We start from the raw sequence: 22,145 nt of genomic DNA on the forward strand, positions 1-22,145 counted from the left end.
TTTCCAAAAAATAAAGTCTCCTATGCTGGAAAAAATTTTTACATATCTATATCTCTAAATGAAATCCATGACTGACAAAAATTATTATTCCTAAAATGTTAAGTCAGTTGTTGATAACTCAAAAATCTATTTTTTTCTCTTTAGAGACATGGTATCTGTGTTCCCAGAATAGTCCACAGAAGCTAGGTAACTTATTTAGCAATGGAGGTAAAATACTGTATGTTTATGGCAAAATTTAAATAATAATAAAAACATTATAGCAATAGCAGTAGCAGAAGGTTACTGAATAAGACAGAATTTTATAATTTTACCTTTCAGGTATTGTTTGAAGACATGTTTAATTACATGAAAGACATCTTCAAATAACCTACATGTGTCAATATAGATAATGCAGAATAAACAGTAAAAACAAAATATGAATCATCCTACAAACCAAAAATATCTACTCTTAATATAGTGTTGTACTTATCTCCAAGAATAAGAATATATTTTTACACAATTAAGGTCACACTGCACTGTTTTGTATCTTGCTTTTCCTAATCACTGTTGTATTTTAACAAGTTTGAAGATTGTCAGCATAGATTCTTTGTCTAATCTCACTTCAGATCCCAAATCTTTACTTTCTTTGAAGTATATGCCACTACTTTGTGTTTCATATTATATAGAATGTACAAAATGAAACAGAGGAAGAAAAGAGAAGAGGACCAGTAGGAGAGAGTGAGAATGAGCATGCCAGCAAGGGAGAGTTTCGGTTGTAGTGCCAGAGTCAAAGGGGTCTACAGATATAACAGAGTTCTTAGAGAAAATAAACAGGACTGGAGCAGTGAACTTTAGAATAACAGGGATTCTTGTATTGGTGCTAAATAGAAATAAACATTATTTTATCCTATCCCATCATTTAATAAGGAGATGAATGTTTATCAAGTTTAAGGTCTTGCTTAGGGGACAGGGATAGTTTGAAGCAATACTGGTAAGGGAACTCAGATATGCTAATTCTCTACCTTAATTTCCTTCTTGAATCACTGAGGTATAGAAAAATTAAAGAGCAATAGGTAAGCACCATCTCACTGAGGATGAAAAAAAAAGGGAAATGGTAGCCCTGGCTGGTTTGGCTCAGTAGACAGAGCATTAGCTTGTGGAACTGAAGGGTTGTAGGTTTGATTCTGGTCAAGGGCACATACCTTGGTTGCAGTCTGGACTCCCAGCCCCAGTCAGGTGCATGTAGGAGGTAACCAATCAATGTGTCTCTCTCACATCAATGTTTCTCTGTGTGTCTCTACCTCTCCCTTCCACTTTCTCTAAAAATCAATGGAAAAAATATCCTTGGGTGAGGATTAACAAAAATGAATGAATGAATGAAATGGTGCAAAAGAGATGGTGGCTCAAACAATATCCTGACGATAGATATAAGGCTTGATCATTGCTGGCTGGAGCTCAGAAAAGTTAAGGAAAAGGGGAGCAGAGTAGCCCTCTTGGGTGCAGAGATGTGAAGACTATGTACAAGCCACTCTCCTTAAATGTTTTTCTTTCAGCTCAAGGATTACATGCTCCAGATTTGTCAAAATTCTAGAATGAATGCTGCAATATATTGTTAACCCACCCACATAGATTATCAAATGAAAAGACATTCAAGTTAAATATGCTCATTTGATGGAAGGAGAACCAATGCTCAATCACAACCAAATATGCTTATCACGTCCTTTATTGTCATTGAAGCAAAGCCCACCTGTCCAAAGTATAAATCTAAAACAGTATAAACTTTATGTATTTTGGATAGCAGTATGGGTAAGAGCCCATTTTCCTCATTATTGTATTTCTCAGTGCTCTTGCTGATCCTAAAATAAGCTTGTGTCCAGTGCCACTGGGAGGTAGGAGTCAGAGATTGGAAGATGGGAAATAGAAAGTAATGGGTTATAGTAAAACTGTACATTATTTTTAAAATTTACCTATAATGGTAAACTTAAAAAATAAAAAGCATTGACCTGTGTGTGAGCTTAGATTTCATTATTTGAATCAATCACTTTGCTTTAATATCAAATGTATTTTTGGTTTGTTTCTCAAGAATCAGACCTCACAAATTTAAAACACTTACTTTTTTATTTTCTATAACTTTTTTTTGCTAAGGCTCACTTTGACCTTATCCTGTCCCATGGACTTGAAGAATTTTCCAATGGATGTCCAGACATGTACAATGCAGCTGGAGAGTTGTAAGTCACTGCTGTTGAAATGACTGTCTCCTTGTTTTAATCAATAACCTAGTTCTTTTAGTGTGTCATTAATTAAGGAGGAAGACCCATAAGTCTCATTCTCTATCTACTTACCAACTCCCAAGGTCCTAATGAAAGGGCAAGCAAAAGTGTGTGTGCATATCTGATACCTAATAGACAATCTTTCAAAGTAAAATGCCAAATAACTCACTTTCCTCAAAACAAGCCTGATTGAGTAAGCTATTTTTTGAAATGAAAATATCTCCTCAGAAAATTAAGATGATTAGTCATTCAATCTCTATAATGAATTGCTCTCTAATCAGAAAATTATATGTCTATCTTATGCTCATATAGACCATCACCCCCAAAGGAATTTTGGCAGGGAGGGATAATTGATTTGAGGACAAGATACAAGAGACTTAGTCAGAGGAGGATGCAAAACTGAGGGGCCTGAGATGATATGGGATGAGGCATCTCCTGCCCTGACCAGTTTGGCTCAGTGGATAGAGCGTTGGCCTGCGGACTGAAGGGTCCCAGGTTCGATTCCGGTCAAGGGCATGTGCCTTGGTTGTGGGCATATCCCCAGTAGGGGGTGTGTAGGAGGCAGCTGATCGATGTTTCTCTCTCATCGATGTTTCTAACTCTCTATCCCTCTCCCTTCCTCAATAATATATATATATATATATATATATATATATATATATATATATATATATATATGATCTCCTTTAGATGGGCAGTGGAGACATAAAGGCATGGTGAAGAAAGTAGAGAAATGCTATCTACTTAGTCCCCTTTTTGCCCCAGCCGTGATGACACTGAACTCTTTGACACATGTGCCTCCAAGGAAATGGCATGTTCAGTCAAGACACATGAATTTTTTTTCTGGCTTGCTCTGACAGTTTCTCTGTTTGTAAAATGTAGATAATAATAAGTCCTACTGACCTATGGGGATGTTAGAAGATTTAATGAGGCAAGAGCAAGGAAATACTTTTAACTTCTTGGTTTAGAAAAGTAATAAATACTTTCAACTATTTGATATACTAAAAGATATCAACTATTATTTTTTAAAAAAAGAGGCAGTGACAGGGTTTCCTTTTGATCATTTAAAATCACCATGATTTCCCTTGAAACTTCCTACAGAAATAAACAAACTAATAAAATGTCTTTGTTTTAAAAAAAGTTGTCAGGGATAAAATGAGAATTTGATTGACAATAAACTTTATGTATTCTCCCCCCTGCCCCATAACCTCTTCTCTTGAGAAGAAAGTTAAGAAAAAACTATTTCTTACATAATGATTCCTTTTTCATACCTTCTCTACTGCTCCAAACTCACCCCTGCCTCAGCCCAACACTTATGTTCTCTATAAATCAGCAACCAGAGTTGCCATTTGAGGCTCCTCCAAGGCTTAAAAAACTCCAATTAGTAAATATGGTTGGTCTTTGCAGGACCTAGAAGTAGAAAATCAAAGAAGAAGTACTGTGTTTACCACTAACTTTGAATATGAAGGACAGAAATTACTCTCTACTTTTCTACCCTCATATTACCTCCTTCTTCCCCACCTCTTTACCTGGTATGTCTGCTCCAGGCTGGGTCTTCAGGGTAACTGACAAGACTATTATCATGGTGGCCAGCAAGAAGCTCACCAGACAAGGATATGGGGTGTTTGATGATCTTCTTGTATTTATTGGAGATTCCCAACTACTCATATAGCATTGTAATAGGGTTGGCCATTCTCTCTGTTGCAATTCCTTGTTTTGTAATCCCTTGCTTCCCATATTATTTTTGGCTTTGAATGAAAAAGTGGTCCAAAGAAAGAGGAAAGTAGATTCTAATTGACATTGACATTGATTCTGAGTAGCTTTGGTGAGTCACTAAGCTGTAGTAAACAATGATAAGAATCTATAAACTTAATAAACATGCTGAGGTTATTGGTTAATCAAAACCTCACATAATATTCCTTGTACTCTTCACTCTAATTTTAGTGTTCAAATATCACAAAGGGAGAGGAGAGAGAAATAGCATCTGAAGGAAGAGCAGTCTTCATTTCTGGGGCTTTAAAAGATCCAGAGCACTTTATAGATAATGACCTAGTTAACAAGGAGCTTGGAGACTAAGAACTAACTTTGGTTTAGTTAACTAATAACAATCTTATTTTGGGTGATTCAAGAGTCATATAACAACATGACGTTACATATAGAGAATGTACATATAGATGAATTACTTCATATTTATCATTGTGATGAGTGGACCCATTTTGCAAGACACTAGAACAAATGAATATGCTTGATTTGCATATTCTACAACTCCTTCTTAGGTTACCTCTCTCTAGCTTTCCCCACATGCTAAAGTAACTAAGGACTGGCCATAAGAACTTTAACATAAGCTTTCTGAAAACAAAGTTAATAGACCCTAGGAGAGGGGCCAAATGGCAATGGGAATGCTTTAGGCCTATGATGAATTCATTCTCATTTCTTAAAAAAAGTTTTTTCATTTTAAATACTAATGCTAGCACCATGAATTGCATTTTCTTATTGGATTGTCACAGACAGAGCTCTTTCAGTAAAGATAGTCTCCAATGGGTTTTTATATTTGTTTGTTTGTTCTTCAGAAAAATTTAGTGAAGAAAATGGACTTTATAGATTCCATTCTCTTATTATATGGAAATAAATCATTCAGAAATAGCTTGTTATCTTCAATTTTGTTGGCTACAAAGGCATGTACTTGTCATGATGATTGCAGCTATTCTATTAAAAATGCTCTTACTGATTGAGCATGTGTCTGCTTAAATAATTTTCTTGTTTGTTTCTTTACATGGCTAGCCTTTCAAGGTTTCTTGGAAAGATGCATTCAATTTTTCACTGTGATTTGTTTATCTCAGTTGGATACACAATGAATGACCTGATATTTGAGTGGTTAAGTGATGGTCCAGTACAAGTTGCTGAAGGATTGACCCTTCCTCAGTTTATTTTAAAAGAAGAGAAGGAACTCGGCTACTGCACAAAACACTACAACACTGGTAAGTTTTCTTTCAGCTGCTAAACCCAAGTGGGCTCCATCTGCAGCTTGGGTTATATATCCCATCACCTTAATGGCTGCATTTTTACCAAGAAAATGGAGCTACAAGGGCAAGGGCCTGGACTTGACTCCATCTCACCACCACCCCCCCTCCGCCCAGCCCCACCAAGATAAGATACCTATACCCTCTGGAATAGGTCAGTGAGCACAACAGAAAATTTCTCCAAAACAGAGAGATAAGAGATTTGGGAATCTTTTACTGTTCTCTTGCTGACCATCTGCTGTCAAATGAGTCTGAGAACCAGTGTATAGGACCTTGTAAGTGGTGCAGGAAGTGTATAAATTCTGGCCAGTTCCTGGCATCCACTTTTGACATGGGACACCAAGTCAATTTGCACTCTCTGTCTTAGTAGAAGAGAGGAATAATAACATAGGTCATCGTAACCCAGAAGCACAGCTGTTGTGCTCCCCAGGACTGAACAATAATAGGAGTTTGGATGAAAATCAGCTGGCAGGAATTCAGCTGGCTCTAAAGACATGCATTGTCAGTAGTGCTGACAGACACATGGCGGGGTGGGGGGGGGGCAGGGGGAGAATTTGAGTCAGTAGCAACAGTGGGCATCTGTTGTTACCTGGGAGATTATGCCTGCCCAGTAAAGTTAGTTGATGGCTTTTCATATGCATGTCCCAGTTTTGATACCACACAAGCTGAACATAGGTAGGCAATCTAGACATGATAGTTTGTTCAGTGACTGCTCCAGGTCCCTTGCTGAGTAAAATGGCCCATGAAAACTTGTTTTAGCAGTCAACAGTGCTTCCTATTCAAGTAACTAAAACATAATTCCAAGGTGTTCTTCCTGACAAAGAAGAGTCCAACCCTACCTCTTATAATTTGTCTGGACTAAGCCAAATTACCTTCTGGAGCTCTAATGTCAAGCCGATTAAAGAGGGGAAGTGTGGAAAGGAGAAGGAACATCTATTTCTTAGTAGTATGTCAAAAATTTTAATATCTTTATATGCACTCTTTTTATAGGGAGTGTAACATTGTAAACAGATTCTAGGAATATTCTAAATGTCCTCAAGCAATTACCCAAAAGGCTAGGAAATGTTTATAATGACTAGATTATATGCATGGCTGATACAAATATATTTTTTTCTCTTGCTATTGATAACACAAAAATAAATACACAATTATTCAAATTCTTTGGGAGGCCCATGTGAACTTTACAACTTTGGAGAGAATGGTTTCAAATGTTACATATTACATGTTATATATTATATATGTTATGCTGTATATGATATACTATACATATATTCTGTGGGTTACATATTATATATGACAGTCTTGCAAATTCTGAAACTCTATCAAAATGAGCTTCAAAAAGGCAAAGATTTTGAAAATTAATAACCCCACAGGGTTTTGGTCCAGTGACTCTTTAGATCACTCATTCTTGTACTGTCATTTCTATTACTGGTTAAGTAGGAAAAGAGTTCAACTGCTTACGTAGAGCGAGCATCTTGTAAAATCTTTCAAATCCATCTGTAATACTCTTATTTTTTTAAAATAAAGTGTGAGTCTAATAGGAAAGATAAATTCTAATTGGATTTTAAGTAATCATTTCTTGCCTTCCAGGAAAGTTTACCTGTATTGAGGTTAAGTTTCACTTGGAACGCCAGATGGGATATTATTTGATCCAGATGTACATCCCCAGTCTCTTGATAGTCATTTTGTCCTGGGTCTCCTTTTGGATAAACATGGATGCAGCCCCTGCCAGGGTCGCACTGGGCATCACCACAGTTTTAACGATGACCACCCAGAGTTCAGGTTCCAGGGCATCTCTGCCAAAGGTAAGAAATCTCCTCACTTGACAATAGTGACCTGAGAAGTTTGTCAAAGGTTTTGCAGGTTGGAGGATTCTGGGAATCCAGAAATACCTACCAGTCTGTGACACTGTTGGAGATGCAAATGCAATAAGAGAACAAAGAACTGAGTTTAATATCATTAGAGCTTTGAGGATATGGGTCAACTTCATAATCAGATCAATTAGGGGAAAGGGGAGTCAGGGTTATGAGAGAGGAGAAATGAGTGGAGGCAGAAACATTCAGGAATTCTAAGAAGCGCTTGAGTGCTTTTGACATTATGTTGTTTATGAGCCATGAAGCTTGCAGGAATTGAAGATTAATTCAACTTATGCTGTATTGTCAACATTTTATTGGTGAAGTAATTGTGATCTGTATGCTCAGTAAAGTCACTTACATTAATAAAAATTTAAATTAAGCTCCTGGAAGTTTATGCAGAAAAGCCATCTCAATGAGTATATATATATATATATATATATATATATATATATATAATGAATGTACAATATTATGGTGCAGTAAATGAGATACATGAATCTTTGTTATGCCTTAATTTACCATGATGGCTGTTACACTACTATTTTCAAGTGACATAATTACCTAGAGAAAGATCAGTGGAATCCTCCAACTTGGTGGACATTCTGGTAACTGTGGGAGGTTGACAGAGAAGTGTGGGGTGGATATCAGTGACACATAGACATTTTGTGGCAAGTCAAGTAATAATCCATAATGGCTGCACAATCTATTTTTATGTAAGGCAGGCCCTCTGTATTTGTCAATACTACTTAAGCAAGTAATGATATATGCTCCACTTGTGAAATGCTCCAGCTCCCCAAAAGTGTACCTATGTGTGTTTCCCCCTTTCACTGAATACATTGAGACATTGGCTTCAATTTTACAGGAGTGTGAGTTCAATTTAGTATTCAGTGTATACTGCCTCATGTGGTTGAGCAGCCTCTCCAAAAACCAGTTCCAGAAAATTGAGATGTAATCCCATATCTTTGCTGGCTTGAACTTATTCTCAGTTGTGCTGCATTTCACATGATGAGAAATATTAGATTGTGGTCCACATTATTTCCTATGTTGGAAGATACGGTGACATGTGAAGGTCTGTGGCTATAATGGAGATGGACTGGATGCTGTGAAAATATGTCTACAAACTTTTCAGGCCCATGCCTCCAAAGATAAATATTAGATTTAGTATGCTAAAAGAGAAAAGAATAGATGTCTCTGATAGTTTTTTTTAAACAAATAGTACAAAATACATGGGCCATATTTCTATTGGAATATAGTTGTTAAAAATACTAACAGCTATAAAATCACAAATCAATTTTACCTATTAGAAATTCTAATCCACACTGTGCTCCCTCCCAAACTGGTTTATTTGCTTATTTCTCTTTAGTTATTAGTTACTGCCATCACCGCATGCCATGCCATTATTAAACCCAAGGATGCACAACCATGTATTTTACAATTTAATAGATAGCTAAGGTATTGGAGACAAATTGTAAGCAGATAATGTCAAAAGTAAGACATTTAGCCTCCAACCACTTATTGCCATGAAAATAGTAGCCATTTATTTTCAAAGTAAGAGCTTGAGTTTTTAAAAATGTGTTATTCATTCTTATTAGCTATTATGTTTCTATATCAATAGTCAAAACTATTGCTAAGTAAATTGTCACTGATCAGTGATCTTTGCATGTAGAGATAATCAGGAACCAAAAGAGGACATATTATACTGGGCTCTAAACTCATAGTGGTTATCTTTTTGCCATCAGCAGGTTTATCTTCCTACATGTATTTTTCTTAGGCTATTATTAAACATGGTTGGCTCTCAGCTGACTGTGGAGAGATGTGACTCATATAGATGACAAGTGAGAAAAGAAAATGGGATCAAAAGTGAGTCATGGAAAATAAAGAATTAACCATACACTTACACACACACAAACACACACATACACATATATAGATACTCATTTTAAATTATAAATACTGCAGTCCCTGAGCAGATGCTCCACTATGCTGACTGTAAAGTTACTCCAGTGCCTGTGGCAACAACCTTTACAGAGTAGGCATGCACATTATTTCAATTAATTATTTTTTAATGTCTAGTTGTCTGCAATGATACAGGGTTTGGGGGAATAAGGGTCTCTCAATAGCTTTTTCATTCTTCAAGAATGTCCTGCATCCTGCATGCAAATGTGTATGTAGTCTCCCTTAAGCGTGAGGCTTTACCTAGAGACATATGAATACATGCTCAAAGTCACTAATCATCCAAGAGATGCAAATCAAAACAACAATGAGGTACCATCTCACACCTGTCAGACTGGTTATCATCAACAAATCAACAAACGACAAGTGCTGGAGAGGATGTGGAGAAAAAGGAACACTCGTGCACTGCTGGTGGGAATGCAGACTGGTGCAGCCACTATGGAAGACAGTATGGAGTTTCCTTAAAAAACTGAAAATGGAACTCCCATTTGACCCTGTGATCCCATTTCTAGGAATATATCCCAAGAAACCAGAAACACCAATCAGAAAGGATATATGCACCCCTATGTTCATAGCAGCACAATTCACCATAGCTAAGATCTGGAAACAGCCTAAGTGCCCATCAGTAGATGAATGGATTAGAAAACTGTGGTACATCTACACGATGGAATACTATGCTGCTCTAAAAAGGAAGGAACTCTTACCATTTGCAACGGCATGGATGGAAATGGAGAGCATTATGCTAAGTGAAATAAGCCAGTCAATGAAGGAAAAATACCACATGATCTCACTCATTCATGGATAATAGAGACCATTATAAACTTTTGAACAATAATAGATAGAGAGGCAGAGCTGCCTCAAACAGACTGTCAAACTGCAGCGGGAAGGCTGGGGAGGGTTGGGGGGCAGGAGGGAGGGGGGTAAGAGATCAACCGAAAGACTTGTGTGCATGCATATAAGCATAACCAATGGACATAAGACACTGGGGGGTAGGGGAGGCTAGGGGACTGTCAAGAGCGGGGGGGGGGGGGAAAGGACACATATGTAATACCCTTTGTAATACTTTAAGCAATAAAAAATAAATAAAAAAATAAAAATGGGATGAGCCCTAACCGGTTTGGCTCAGTGAAAAAAAAAAAAAAAAGAGTGAGGCTTTAGTCAAAATTATGAGATAACAAGAATATCCCCTCTCAAAACTGTTAAACTTATAAAAGAAATATTTAATTGAGAGTTTTATCCATATGATGGTAAAAACCCCATTGATTTTATTCAAGTTTATATAACCAACACTAGCAGAATTCCTGGCTCATAATAGGTGCTCAGTAAAGCGTTGATTAGTGAATGAATAAACAATGTTGAAGAGTCTTGTAGTCAAGAGGTATTTCACATGTAATTTATTATTTTTTTAATATATTTTATTGATTTTTTACAGAGAGGAAGGGAGAAGGATAGAGAGTTAGAAACATCGATGAGAGAGAAACATCGATCAGCTGCCTCCTGCACACCCCCTACTGGGGATGTGCCCGCAACCAAGGTACATGCCCTTGACCAGAATCAAACCTGGGACCTTTCAGTCCGCAGGTCGGCGCTCTATCCACTGAGCCAAACCAGTTAGGGCTCACATGTAATTTAATTGGCAATTAATTTACCCATTCATTTATTCAACTAACATTTTTAAATGTTTTCTCTGTGCCACTCATTATGCTAGGAGCTGGGGAAATGAACTATAAAGAAAACATAATCCTTCCTCTCAGGGGCTTGTAATCTTTAATGTCAAAGACAAATACTTGGAATAGTGATTATTAAACAACTAAAGGCCCCATGAACGAATTCGTGCAAGAGTAGGCCTTCCTTCCCCCGGCTGCTGGCACCGACTTCCCTCTGGCACCCGGGACCCGGGCTTCCCTCAGGGCCCCGGCTTTGTCCGGAAGGACGAGGCCATCTGGTCTAATTAGCATATTATGCTTTTATTATTATAGAGGTGGAATACAGTCAAGCACCACATGACAACAATTCACTCAATGACAGACCACATATATGATGGTGGTCAAGATTATGAGAGAGCTGAATTTCCTGCAAAAAACTGAAGGATTTGTGGTTCAGGACAATATACAACAGCCAAAACTGCATGGCCATGACAGTCCCCTGTGTTCCTTTATCTCTCCATTTTGATTTTCTTATTCAGACTGACCCTCAGATAACCTTTGATTCCCTCCTGACAATCACTATTATGGTGATCTATGCCTTACTGATAACTTAAGATATGCAGATGATACCATCTTACTGGCAAAAAGTAGCAATGATTTGAAACAACTTCTCATCAACATGAAAGAAGTGCCAAAGAAGGACTGCATTTGAACATCAAGAAGACATACATCATAACTACAAAAGAATCACACAACGTTAACATATCTGATTGACATAAAAATTATTAAATATTTTTGCTTACCTTGGTTCTGTCATCAATTCAGATGGAGACTGCAGCCAGGAAATCAGGACAAAGCTGAGACCTGGAAGTGCAGCAAAGGAAGAATTAGGAAAGACCACTAAGAGTAAAGATGTGTCATTACAGACCAAGACTGAGATCCTCCACACCCTCATATTCCCTATTACTATGTACGGATGTGAAAGGTGGACAGGGAAGAAGGTTGATGGGCAAAACTTGATTCATTTGAAATGCGGTGTTGGAGGAGAGCTGTACAGATACCCTGGACTTTCAGAGAAATGAAAAAGTGGGTCCTAGAGAAAATTAAACCCTTAACATCCCTGGAGGCAAAAATGACCAAACTAAAGTTGTCCTACTTCAGGCACATCATGAGAAGGCAGAGTTCTTTGGAAAAGACAGTGATACTGGGAAAAACAGAAGGCAGCAGGAAAAGAGAAAGATCAAATATGAGATGGATTGACTCCATAAAAGAAGCCGTAGGCATGAGTCTGCAGGAGCTGAGCAGGGCTGTTGAGGACAGAACAGTGTGGACATCACTCATTTATAGGGTCACGAGCAGTCAGAGCCAACTCAACGGCACATAAGAGCAATACGCCTTAACCAGTCAGTTTCTTCTCAATATTTCTAATCTATCCAGTCCCTATCCCTATTCATGGAGTAGCACAGACAGCTTCAGTGTTCTATTCCCAACCCTGTCAGAGGAAGCAGGCAGAAGGCTTGTGGGACAATGTTTATGAAGTCTATAGTAGTGTAGAGTAATGGCCTAGGCCAGCCGTGGGCAAACTACGGCCCGCGGCCCTTTTTTAATGAATAAAACTAAAAAAAAAAAAAAGACCGTACCCTTTTATGTAATGATGTTTACTTTGAATTTATATTAGTTCACACAAACACTCCATCCATGCTTTTGTTCCGGCCCTCCGGGCCAGTTTAAGAACCCATTGTGGCCCTCGAGTCAAAAAGTTTGCCCACCCCTGGCTAGGCCTTCAAATTCATTCACCACTCATTCATTCACTCACCCAGAGCAACTTCCAGTTCTGTAAGCTCCATTCATGGTAAGTGCACTCCAAAGGCATATCATTTTAATCTCTCATGCCATATTTTTACTGTACCTTTTCTAGATCTGTGTAAATACACTCTATGATGTTCGCACAATGATGACATCACCTAACAACACATATATCAGAATATATCCCCATCATTAAGCACACACGACTGTATAAGTACATCAAGATGCCTAACCTATTAAATAGAGGAGGGAGAAGTGGAGGGGGAGGATGGAAAGAGGAAGGAAGCAAGAGAAGGAGAGAGAAAAATTAGGAAAAAGGAGGTAGCCTGAGCTGAATCTATAAAGCAGATTAAATAGGTGAAGTAGGAGGAGATAAAGGTCATTCCAGGCGATGGGGCCTTCCTACTCATATTTGGGTTACACTTATAAAATAAGCTTTTCTAGAAGAAAATCTGGGCAGGTTTCCAACCTGCTTCACAAATTTTAAACACATTTCAAGTAAGAAACTTGTGTTTATTGATTCCAAGTTAATATCCTGCCTTCCTGACAACCAAAGGTTTTTGTGGATTTTGCTTTGTTTGGTCTGGTTTTGTTTGCTTTGGTTTTCAGAAGCTCACTGCCTTCCCCAAATACAGGAAAATGAAATCTAGCATAATATCTGTTCCATAGATACCATCCCATTTGAAGCTGTAAAACTAGTTCTAAAAATAAACATCTCTGCCACCTGACCAATGTGGCTAAGTTGGTTGGGTGTCATCCCATGCATGGAAAGGTTGCTGGTTCGATTCCCTAGGTAATGGGTTCCATACCCATGGGTGGGGATGCAGGAGGCATCTGACTGATGTTTTACACTGATGTTTCTCTCTTTCCCTCTCCCTTCCTCTCTCCTTAAAAATCAATAAAATATTTATATCTATCTATATATAATACTATATATATATTATGTATATGTATGTATATATATATATATATATATATATATATATATATATATATATACATACATACAGGGTGTCCCAAAAATGCATACACACTTAACAGCTCATAGCTCAATTGAGGTTTATTTCTTGTCAGATTTAACTCACTGAAATGAATAATTATACTAAGTATGTACACATTTTTGGGACACTCTATATACATCTCTGCCAACTTCCAAGAAACTGTTCAGCTGATAATGTTCTAACCATTTGGAGCCTAAAATCCCCAGTGGCAGATTATAGGCTGGGTGTATTGTTGTCTTTCTAACATGCAGGAAAATATCAGGCTATGAAACATCAGGCAGTATTTTCCCTTACTCTGTGTTATTATAGCTGAATGTGTTGTGGGAACTCATAAGTGTGTCTTGAGTCCTCATTTGTGACTGCAGCCTAGACACTGTAGAGGTGAGAGCGAGCATTGGTAGGGAACAGTGGGGATGGCACAAGTGCCCAGGTGACTCTAACAGGTCCATAACCATCTCCTTGGAGCAAGTATCCAGAGGCATCTTTAACCATTATTAACGGAGATGCCCTATTTCCTATAGGAGAAAATGTCCCCTTATTTTCAGCCATCTGGTAAACTAAGACCAGCTGGGCCATTTTAAGCAGCTACCAAACCCAGGACAGCTTGGAATTTAAAACAAAAGAGGCCCTAGCTCTGCCACATTCAGTCTTGCTTTATTCCCCATGATAATGTTTCAATGTAGACACTGTAGTAAGAGAAACTATGAAAGCAGTAAGACTGATAGTTATAGAGGTTCTGAAATAAGGATTTGGATGTCTGTTTTAACTCTAAAAAATAAAGATAATTGCTCCTCGAATCAGGTACATCCCTAGCTAATTGGAATGAATTTCTTAGGTCAGATTGGTATTTCTGGAAAAGGTTGGGAAATGTTTTTGTATTATAAAATCAGGATGCCACTAAGTTCTTGGATAAAAGATTAAAAAGTCAAGAACGTCCAAGGTTTGGCAAATTGATCTGCAGACCAGCTTGCTTTTTAACCAGATGTCTGTATATGTAGGAGACTTCATAAATTTTCCCTCTGACATTTCCCAAGCCACAGCAAATTGAAGAGTCATTGATGTAGTGAGTGTGTGATAAAAATATGCAAAGAGATGACGTGGGTGAATTCTCTCAGGACAGAGCTGGAGCACCAGTGGCACTTTAGTTTAAGAATGTTGTTGGCAGCCTTTTCAGGGAAGCTGACAGTCAGAGAAGCTACCTAGGCTATGCTTCTTCTCAAGTCCTGGTAAGGCTCATAAATTTAGGGAAATAGCATTTTCAGATTCAATATAATTTCAAACACTCTTCCATTTCATTAAAATGAATAACTCTCTCAGGGTCATACAGCCTAAGTGTCTTCAGGTGAGGAAAAACTGAACTATTATGCAGAATGTATTACATACTCAAGATACAGACCTGAAAAAAGAAAACTTTTGTCCTTAAGAAGACTGACACATACATGAGATAGAATATTTTAATTCATTAAACTAAGGGCAATACAGTAGTTTTGTGGGGGTTTTTTTGTTTGTGATTTTTTACAAAATGACCATAATAATTCTGCTCTCTACGTCCATACCCTTTAGGAAATAGCCCCCTTCCACATTGACTGTCAACTAGACCATATGACTTGCCTTGGCCAATGGGACAGTGACAAATATGACATAAGCAGAGATTTGAAAAATGCTTGTACATTGTACTTAGCTTTCTCTTGCTGCTCTTGGGGCTCCTATGGACACCACCAAGTGAATAAGGCCAGGGTAGCTTATTAAATGATGAGAGACACATAGCCCAGTTATTTCAATTACCAAGATGATAGCCAGTTAACCACTACTTCCTTGCTCACTGCTCCAGGTACTGGTCTCCTCGTTGTTTCCCAAACATGCTAGGCACATGCTGTCATTCCTGGGCCTTTGCAATGACTGTTCTCTGTACCTGGAAAGCTCTGCCCCCAGATATTCACATGACTAACTCGTCTACCTTTTCCAAGTATTTTTTCAAATTTTACCTTTTCAATAAACCCTGCTCTGGCCATTATCACTGCACCATGCTTCAACAACACCTTGGCCCCACTCAACTTTTCAATTTGTATTTGTTTCCCCCACTGTATTTTATTACCTTACCAGAGTCCGGGTGCACGGATTCATGAGCCGGTGGGGTACCTCCGCCTGGCCTGAGGGGATCGGGCCCAAACTGGCTCTCCAACATCCCCCGAGGGGTCCTGGATTGCAAGAGGACATAGGCCAGGCCGAGGGATCCCACAGGTGCATGATCAGGGCTGGGGAGGGACTGCGGGAGGGCTCCAGGGCATGTCCAGCCCATCTCCCCCAGTCCCAATTGGGCGGACCCCAGCAGCAAGCTAACCTACTGGTGAGGGCGTCTTCCCCCTGGTGGTCAGTGTGCATCATAGCAACTGGTCGAATGGTCAAAGAAATGGTTGGACACAGCATATTAGGCTTCTATTATATAGAATAGCAACTCCAAGATTTATATCAAACTCTACTATGGATTATGTTTATTTTAATTGTCTATTTCCCTTAGCTTGACTATGAGCTTCATGAAGGCAAATATCTTTATCTGGCTTACTCCCTATAACAGCACCTAGCTTATAGTATATGCTCAATAAATGTTTGTTGAATGAATGAATGACTATATATATCTCCAAAGTCTAGTCACTGAGAAAAATCCATCTAAGCTTTCTCTAGGATACCTTGACTGGCTATATTTTACCACAGAGTATCCTGGATGCCTGCATTATATTACTCTAACACAGTGATGGCAAACCTTTTGAGCTCGGCGTGTTAGCATTTTGAAAAACCCTAACTTAACTCTGGTGCCATGTCACATAGAAATGTTTTGATATTTGCAACCACAGTAAAACAAAGACTTATATTTTTGATATTTATTTTATATATTTAAATGCCATTTAACAAAGAAAAATCAACCAAAAAAATGAGTTCGCATGCCACTTCTGACACGCGTGTCATAGGTTCGCCATCACTGCTCTAACATAATAACACTTTTATAAAGTTTCACTTCTCTGATTCTATCAAGTAGTATATTCATTTTTCTTGGCTAGCTATTGCTTATAGGCAATCTAACCAAAGAAATAATAATAAAACAGCAATGGTTTAGATGAGAGGGCAACTAGATATGCCATTTTTATTGCTGTCTTGCTTCCTTAGCACTGTCACAACTGATTTGGAGGTTTCTCAGTGAGCCAATGCAAGTGACTATTTCCTCTTCTTGCTCTTCTAGTTTGTTTGGATGCAAGCGTATTTTTAAAATCTCATAAAGGCATCCCCAGGTCTCCTCATCTGAGCTCTCTACAGTCATTCCAGACCAGAGGTACAGCCCCATACTCTTCCATGGGGCCCAAATATCAGAAAATACTCCATTTTCTTTGCCTACAAAAACCAAGTGGTTTTTTGTTTCTCTGATTCTAACATGTCATCAAAGACAATCTGTGCATTTGAACATTAGAATTTCTTTGGACTTGAGAAACCATGAACTCTAATCTGAAGCAAACTGCATGATATGCTTAAAGCAAACCATTTTCTATGCCTCACAAAAAAGGAGGGCAACCCCAGTTTGCTTTCCAAAATTAACTATGTCTTAAAAAAACTGGAATTTCAAAATATTTTCCAAACTAGACATGAACTGATCTTATTAAATCTTAAATTTTTGTGTTGTTAGCAGAAGAGCAGGCCTCAGTATTCCTGTTAGAGATGGAAAAACTGATGACTATGAAGGTCAATTCACTTCCCATTTTTGAAGATCTGCTTGAAGGTGCTACTTCTTACAGGAAGCCCTCCTGAATCTCCATCAAATGTAAACAGCCTCTCTCCCTTCCTTGCATCTATGGCATTTTGGGGGTCTTATATCGATCACTGTATTCCAACATGTGGCTTAATGATCAGGGCTCATGTGTACTTGTCCTAATATATTGTAAACTCCTTGCGGAGAGGACCACGTACTGCTAAACTCTGCATGGCCCATGTGACTTACATAGAAGATATTGTTAAATACTCTATGGGGGCCACATTCAATGGTTCCTGATGTTCTGTGATCAGAGCAAGATTTAGTGCTGGAACTTACTTGGCCTCATAAGGAAGTGTCACTAAAGCAGGGGGTCTCAACCTTTGCTGCACATTTGAATTGACCAGTGGCTCATATGACTATTGATACGGTTAGGTTTTAATCTATCATTTTATGATTTTATTTGTCCCATCTGTTCTTTAAGCTTTTCTACCTTCTTTCTGATTTCCTGAAGTTTACTGGCTCTTTTCAACTCAAATCCTACCGTCTGAACTCTAGCTTCTGTGGACTCTCCAGACCTTCAGCTCCATCTTTTCAATTTTGGAAGTTTGTTGAGTTCTTCTTAGGTTCCTCCTCTCTGCATCATGACCTGAAAACTCTCTCAAGACAGTAAGCTGGAGAAATAGCAGGACTGACATCATTTGTTTTCTATGTCTCATGGAATCACTGCCCTTTTTGCCTAATATCTGATGTCTTGAAAACCACTTTTTCATATTTTGTTCAGATTGTTTTTTAGTTAATTCAGGATGGAGGGTAATTTTGATCCCTGTTACTCCATCTTGGCCTTAAGTGGAAGTTAATGCCATGGTTCTGAATCTTTGATTTCTTTCTAAAATTTGACATGGAATGTAAATAAATTGAATATAACAACTTTGATAACTGAAATAATTATCAGACCCAGCATCTGTAATAATAAAAGCGTAATATGCTAATTAGACTGGACGACCTTCCAGATGAAGCCAGGGCTAGGAGGGAAGCGTGGGTCCTGGGTGCCAGAGGGAAGCCAGTGCCGGCAGCCAGGGAAGGAAGGCCTACTCTTGCACGAATTCGTGCATCGGGCCTCTAGCTAGCTTATAAATGCTAAGATTACAGTTGTCCTAATCAATGAAGACCACATTTATTAAATAAATGGCTATGAACTCTAAGACTGAGAACAAAAGTTCTTTGAAAAATTAATAATTGGTATGTATGGGCACAAATAATAGCCTAATGGGAAAATCAATTTTTCTCTACAAAATGTTTCATCAAAAGATTTGCTTCAGAAAACCAAGATGGTGGCATAAGTTAACGCCGGAGATTGCTGCCTCGAATAACCACTTCAAAAAACAACTAAAAGATGGAACGGACATCATCCAGAACCACAGGAAGGCTGGCTGAGTGGAAATTCTACAACTAGGAGGAAAGAGAATATCATACCCAGACTCAGAGGAGGCGCAGTGCTGAAGTGAAATACTCAGGTGCGGAGTGCACACGGAGCGGGCTGGAGGTGGAGGGCGAGGTTGTTGTTTTCAATCCGGAGGGAGTTTCAGACTCTGAGCTCCAGATCCGGGCGAGTCTCTAGGGACCCAGACTCAAACGGGAGAAGCGGGACTGTCTGGCTTCGGTCGGAACTTGAAGGCAGCTTTCTCTCTGAGGTTTGCAGCGGTTGCTGGGACTCTGTGAGGCAGAGCCCCTGGGGATGGAATTGAACTGAGAGCAGCCATAACTGCTCTCTCCGGCCCGCCCTGTAGATCCCCAAGGGACCCGCCCCGCCCAAGCCCTGCACAGAGCCATTTGCCGGATAGCCTCAGGAAAACGCTAGATTAGCACCGCCCTAGAGATCCAACACAGAAGCTCTCCCACTGCAGACACAGCGGACTCTCATAGCCAGTTAGCCTGGAGGTCAAATCACCCCCGGTATTGCTGACAACAATCAAGGCTTAAATAAACAAGACTGTGCACAAAGACCACTAGGGGGTACACCAAGAAAGCATAAAAAATGCGGAGACAAAGAAACAGGACAAAACTGTCAATGGAGGATATTGAGTTCAGAACCACACTTTTAAGGTCTCTTAAGAACTGTCTAGAAGCCGCTGATAAATGTAGTGAGATCTTCAAGAAATCTAATGAGACCCTCAATGTTATGATAAAGAACCAACTAGAAATTAAGCATACACGGACTGAAATAATGAATATTATACAGACTCCCAACAGCAGACCAGAGGAGCGCAAGAATCAAGGCAAAGATTTGAAATGTGAAGAAGCAAAAAACACCCAACCAGAAAAGCAAAATGAAAAAAGAATCAGAAAATACGAAGATAGTGTAAGGAGCCTCTGGGACAGCTTCAAGCGTACCAACATCAGAATTATAGGGGTGCCAGAAGATGAGAGAGAGCAAGATATTGAAAACCTATTTGAAGAAATAATGACAGAAAACTTCCCCCACCTGGTGAAAGAAATAAACTTACAGGTCCAGGAAGCTCAGAGAACCCCAAACAAAAGGAATCCAAAAAGGACCACACCAAGACACATCATAATTAAAATGCCAAGAGCAAAAGACAAAGAGAGAATCTTAAAAGCAGCAAGAGAAAGAAACTCAGTTACCTACAAGGGAATACCCATACGACTGTCAGCTGATTTCTCAACAGAAACTTTGCAGGCCAGAAGGGAATGGCAAGAAATATTCAAAGTGATGAATACCAAGAACCTACAACCAAGATTACTTTATCCAGCAAAGCTATCATTCAGAACTGAAGGTCAGATAAAGAGCTTCACAGATAAGGAAAAGCTAAAGGAGTTCATCACCACCAAACAAGTATTATATGAAATGCTGAAAGGTATTCTTTAAGAAGAGGAGGAAGAAGAAAAAGGTAAAGATACAAATTATGAACAACAAACATGCATCTATCAACAAGTGAATCTAAGAATCAAGTGAATAAATAATCTGGTGATCATAATAGAATCAGGGACATAGAAAGGGAATGGACTGACTATTCTTGGGGGGGAAAGGGGTGTGGGAGATGCGGGAAGAGTCTGGACAAAAATCGTGCACCTATGGATGAGGACAGTGGGTGGGGAGTGAGGGTGGAGGGTGGGGCAGGAACTGGGAGGAGGGGAGTTATGGGGGAAAAAAAGAGGAAAAAATGTAATAATCTGAACAATAAAGATTTAATTTAAAAAAAAAAGATTTGCTTCAAAGTGTTATATTCCAATATATTTAGGCTTATAATCAACTAATTATTTTCAATTCTTTTTTATAACACACTTTGGACTGCTCTGGGTAGAGGGGACCTTACCTCCTGTGTAGCAACTCCTCTTCACACGTCAATTTCTCTTAATGGTTCCTATTTGCCCTCCCTGGATGCACTCACTTAAATCACATAATTATTTACAATAAAATATTCAAGGTACACCTACTATGCTAGACATTAAGTAGGTCAAAAAGATAGTGAAATAGTCCCTGCCCTTGAGGAATTTATTATCTAGTACAAGACTCAGCAAATATTATCTATGAAGGGACAGACAGTAAACATTTTAGGTGTTGTGGGCCATATACTCTCTGTCACAACTACTCAACTCTGAACTTATAGCACAAAGGCCGCCACAGACAAATACTAGTACATACACACAAGAGCATGGACTGTGTTCCAATAAAACCCCTGACCTAATAGAAAGAAGCAGAGGTGTACATAGAACAATACGGGGTGGGGCAAAAGTAAGTTTACACAGAATACGAGAAACACAGAGTTTATTTTTATATTATTATTTCTTAATTAATGTATTAGTTTCCATATGAACAAATATAAAACTACTTTTACCCCACCCTGTACATGTATTACAAAGATGACCAGAAACAAATCTTAATACCTGGTTTATAAAAACAATGAATGATTTAATGGAGGCAGCAATATATGAGCTGATGTATTAAAATTCGATAGCATTATAATAAGCAAAAATGACAGGGGAAGACCTGAAATAAATATCAGAGATGAGTTAGCACTGAAGATTTGGGGAATAAAATAACCCTATTTAGCTGGAATGTTGATTATACATACAAGTGAGGTGGGAAATAAAGAAATGTGAGGCCTATGGATTGCCCCCACAGAGATAGTGTCTTCCTTTGCTGGAGTGGTTAAGCTCATTTCTTCCATCCTTTATCTCATTCTGTCTTATATTACGGTTATTTTTGCATTTCTCTTTATTCCTCTACTAGACAATCCTCACATTTAGGGCAATGATTATATACTGCTAATTTTTAAATCTCCACTGCTTCTAGCACAAAGATAGATGCCAGCAGCAGAGCAAAATTATTTGTGGAATTAATAAATGAAACCATCCACTTCAGCCCAAACCATTTGGGCTTGCTAACTAGACCCTGAGGCCATGCAGAAATAGTTTAAAGACTAGCTGACTAACAAGGAGTGGAAATGTTCACTAGTTACAACAGTAGCACCTTTATTTTTCAACAAGAGTTTTGGTAAGAGACCTTGCAAATCCTCATAGATTAATTTCTTTGATTCCTTCATCATGCAGATTTGGCCATAATTAGTAGCCACTTGAAATACAGCTTCTAAGTTGTAATTCTCCACAGTCTATTTCAAGGGGGGAAATCCATATAGATAAGTACTTGGGTTTTATTTTTTAATCAAAAGGTTAATTAAGTGAATTAATCTTTATGTTTGAATACATTTTTGCATGGAATTTTGAATAAATAATTTAAATGGGTTAAAATTAAATTAGTGTGGTATTAGAATGAATAATAAAGCTTAGGGAATGAGTAAAAATCTCATGTGTTCTATTAATTATGTAACAGCAGATAAAATTGCCTATGGCAAGTTT

At 38.5% G+C, this 22,145-nt stretch overlaps 2 protein-coding genes across 2 annotated transcripts in view; one reads left to right on the top strand and one right to left on the bottom strand.

The window, feature by feature from the left end:
• The window catches only part of FANCB (FA complementation group B), a 400,139-nt gene that overhangs the window by 169,558 nt on the left and 208,436 nt on the right, over positions 1-22,145 (bottom strand). The window contains exon 12 of the mRNA XM_081115081.1: positions 11,528-11,588. The gene's annotated coding sequence lies outside the window, so the exon portion shown is untranslated. The remainder of the gene's footprint in view (positions 1-11,527; positions 11,589-22,145) is intronic.
• GLRA2 (glycine receptor alpha 2) overlaps positions 1-22,145 on the top strand; it is a gene marked incomplete at its 5' end in the record, with an annotated part of 177,663 nt that overhangs the window by 59,886 nt on the left and 95,632 nt on the right. Inside the window, 3 exons of the mRNA XM_081115082.1 lie at positions 2,125-2,207; positions 5,090-5,227; positions 6,860-7,074. Of these exons, the coding sequence (XP_080971208.1) occupies positions 2,125-2,207; positions 5,090-5,227; positions 6,860-7,074 (436 nt within the window). The remainder of the gene's footprint in view (positions 1-2,124; positions 2,208-5,089; positions 5,228-6,859; positions 7,075-22,145) is intronic.

The sequence above is a fragment of the Myotis nattereri genome (assembly GCF_964212035.1).
Source record: "Myotis nattereri genome assembly, chromosome: X".
Taxonomy (NCBI): domain Eukaryota; kingdom Metazoa; phylum Chordata; class Mammalia; order Chiroptera; family Vespertilionidae; genus Myotis; species Myotis nattereri.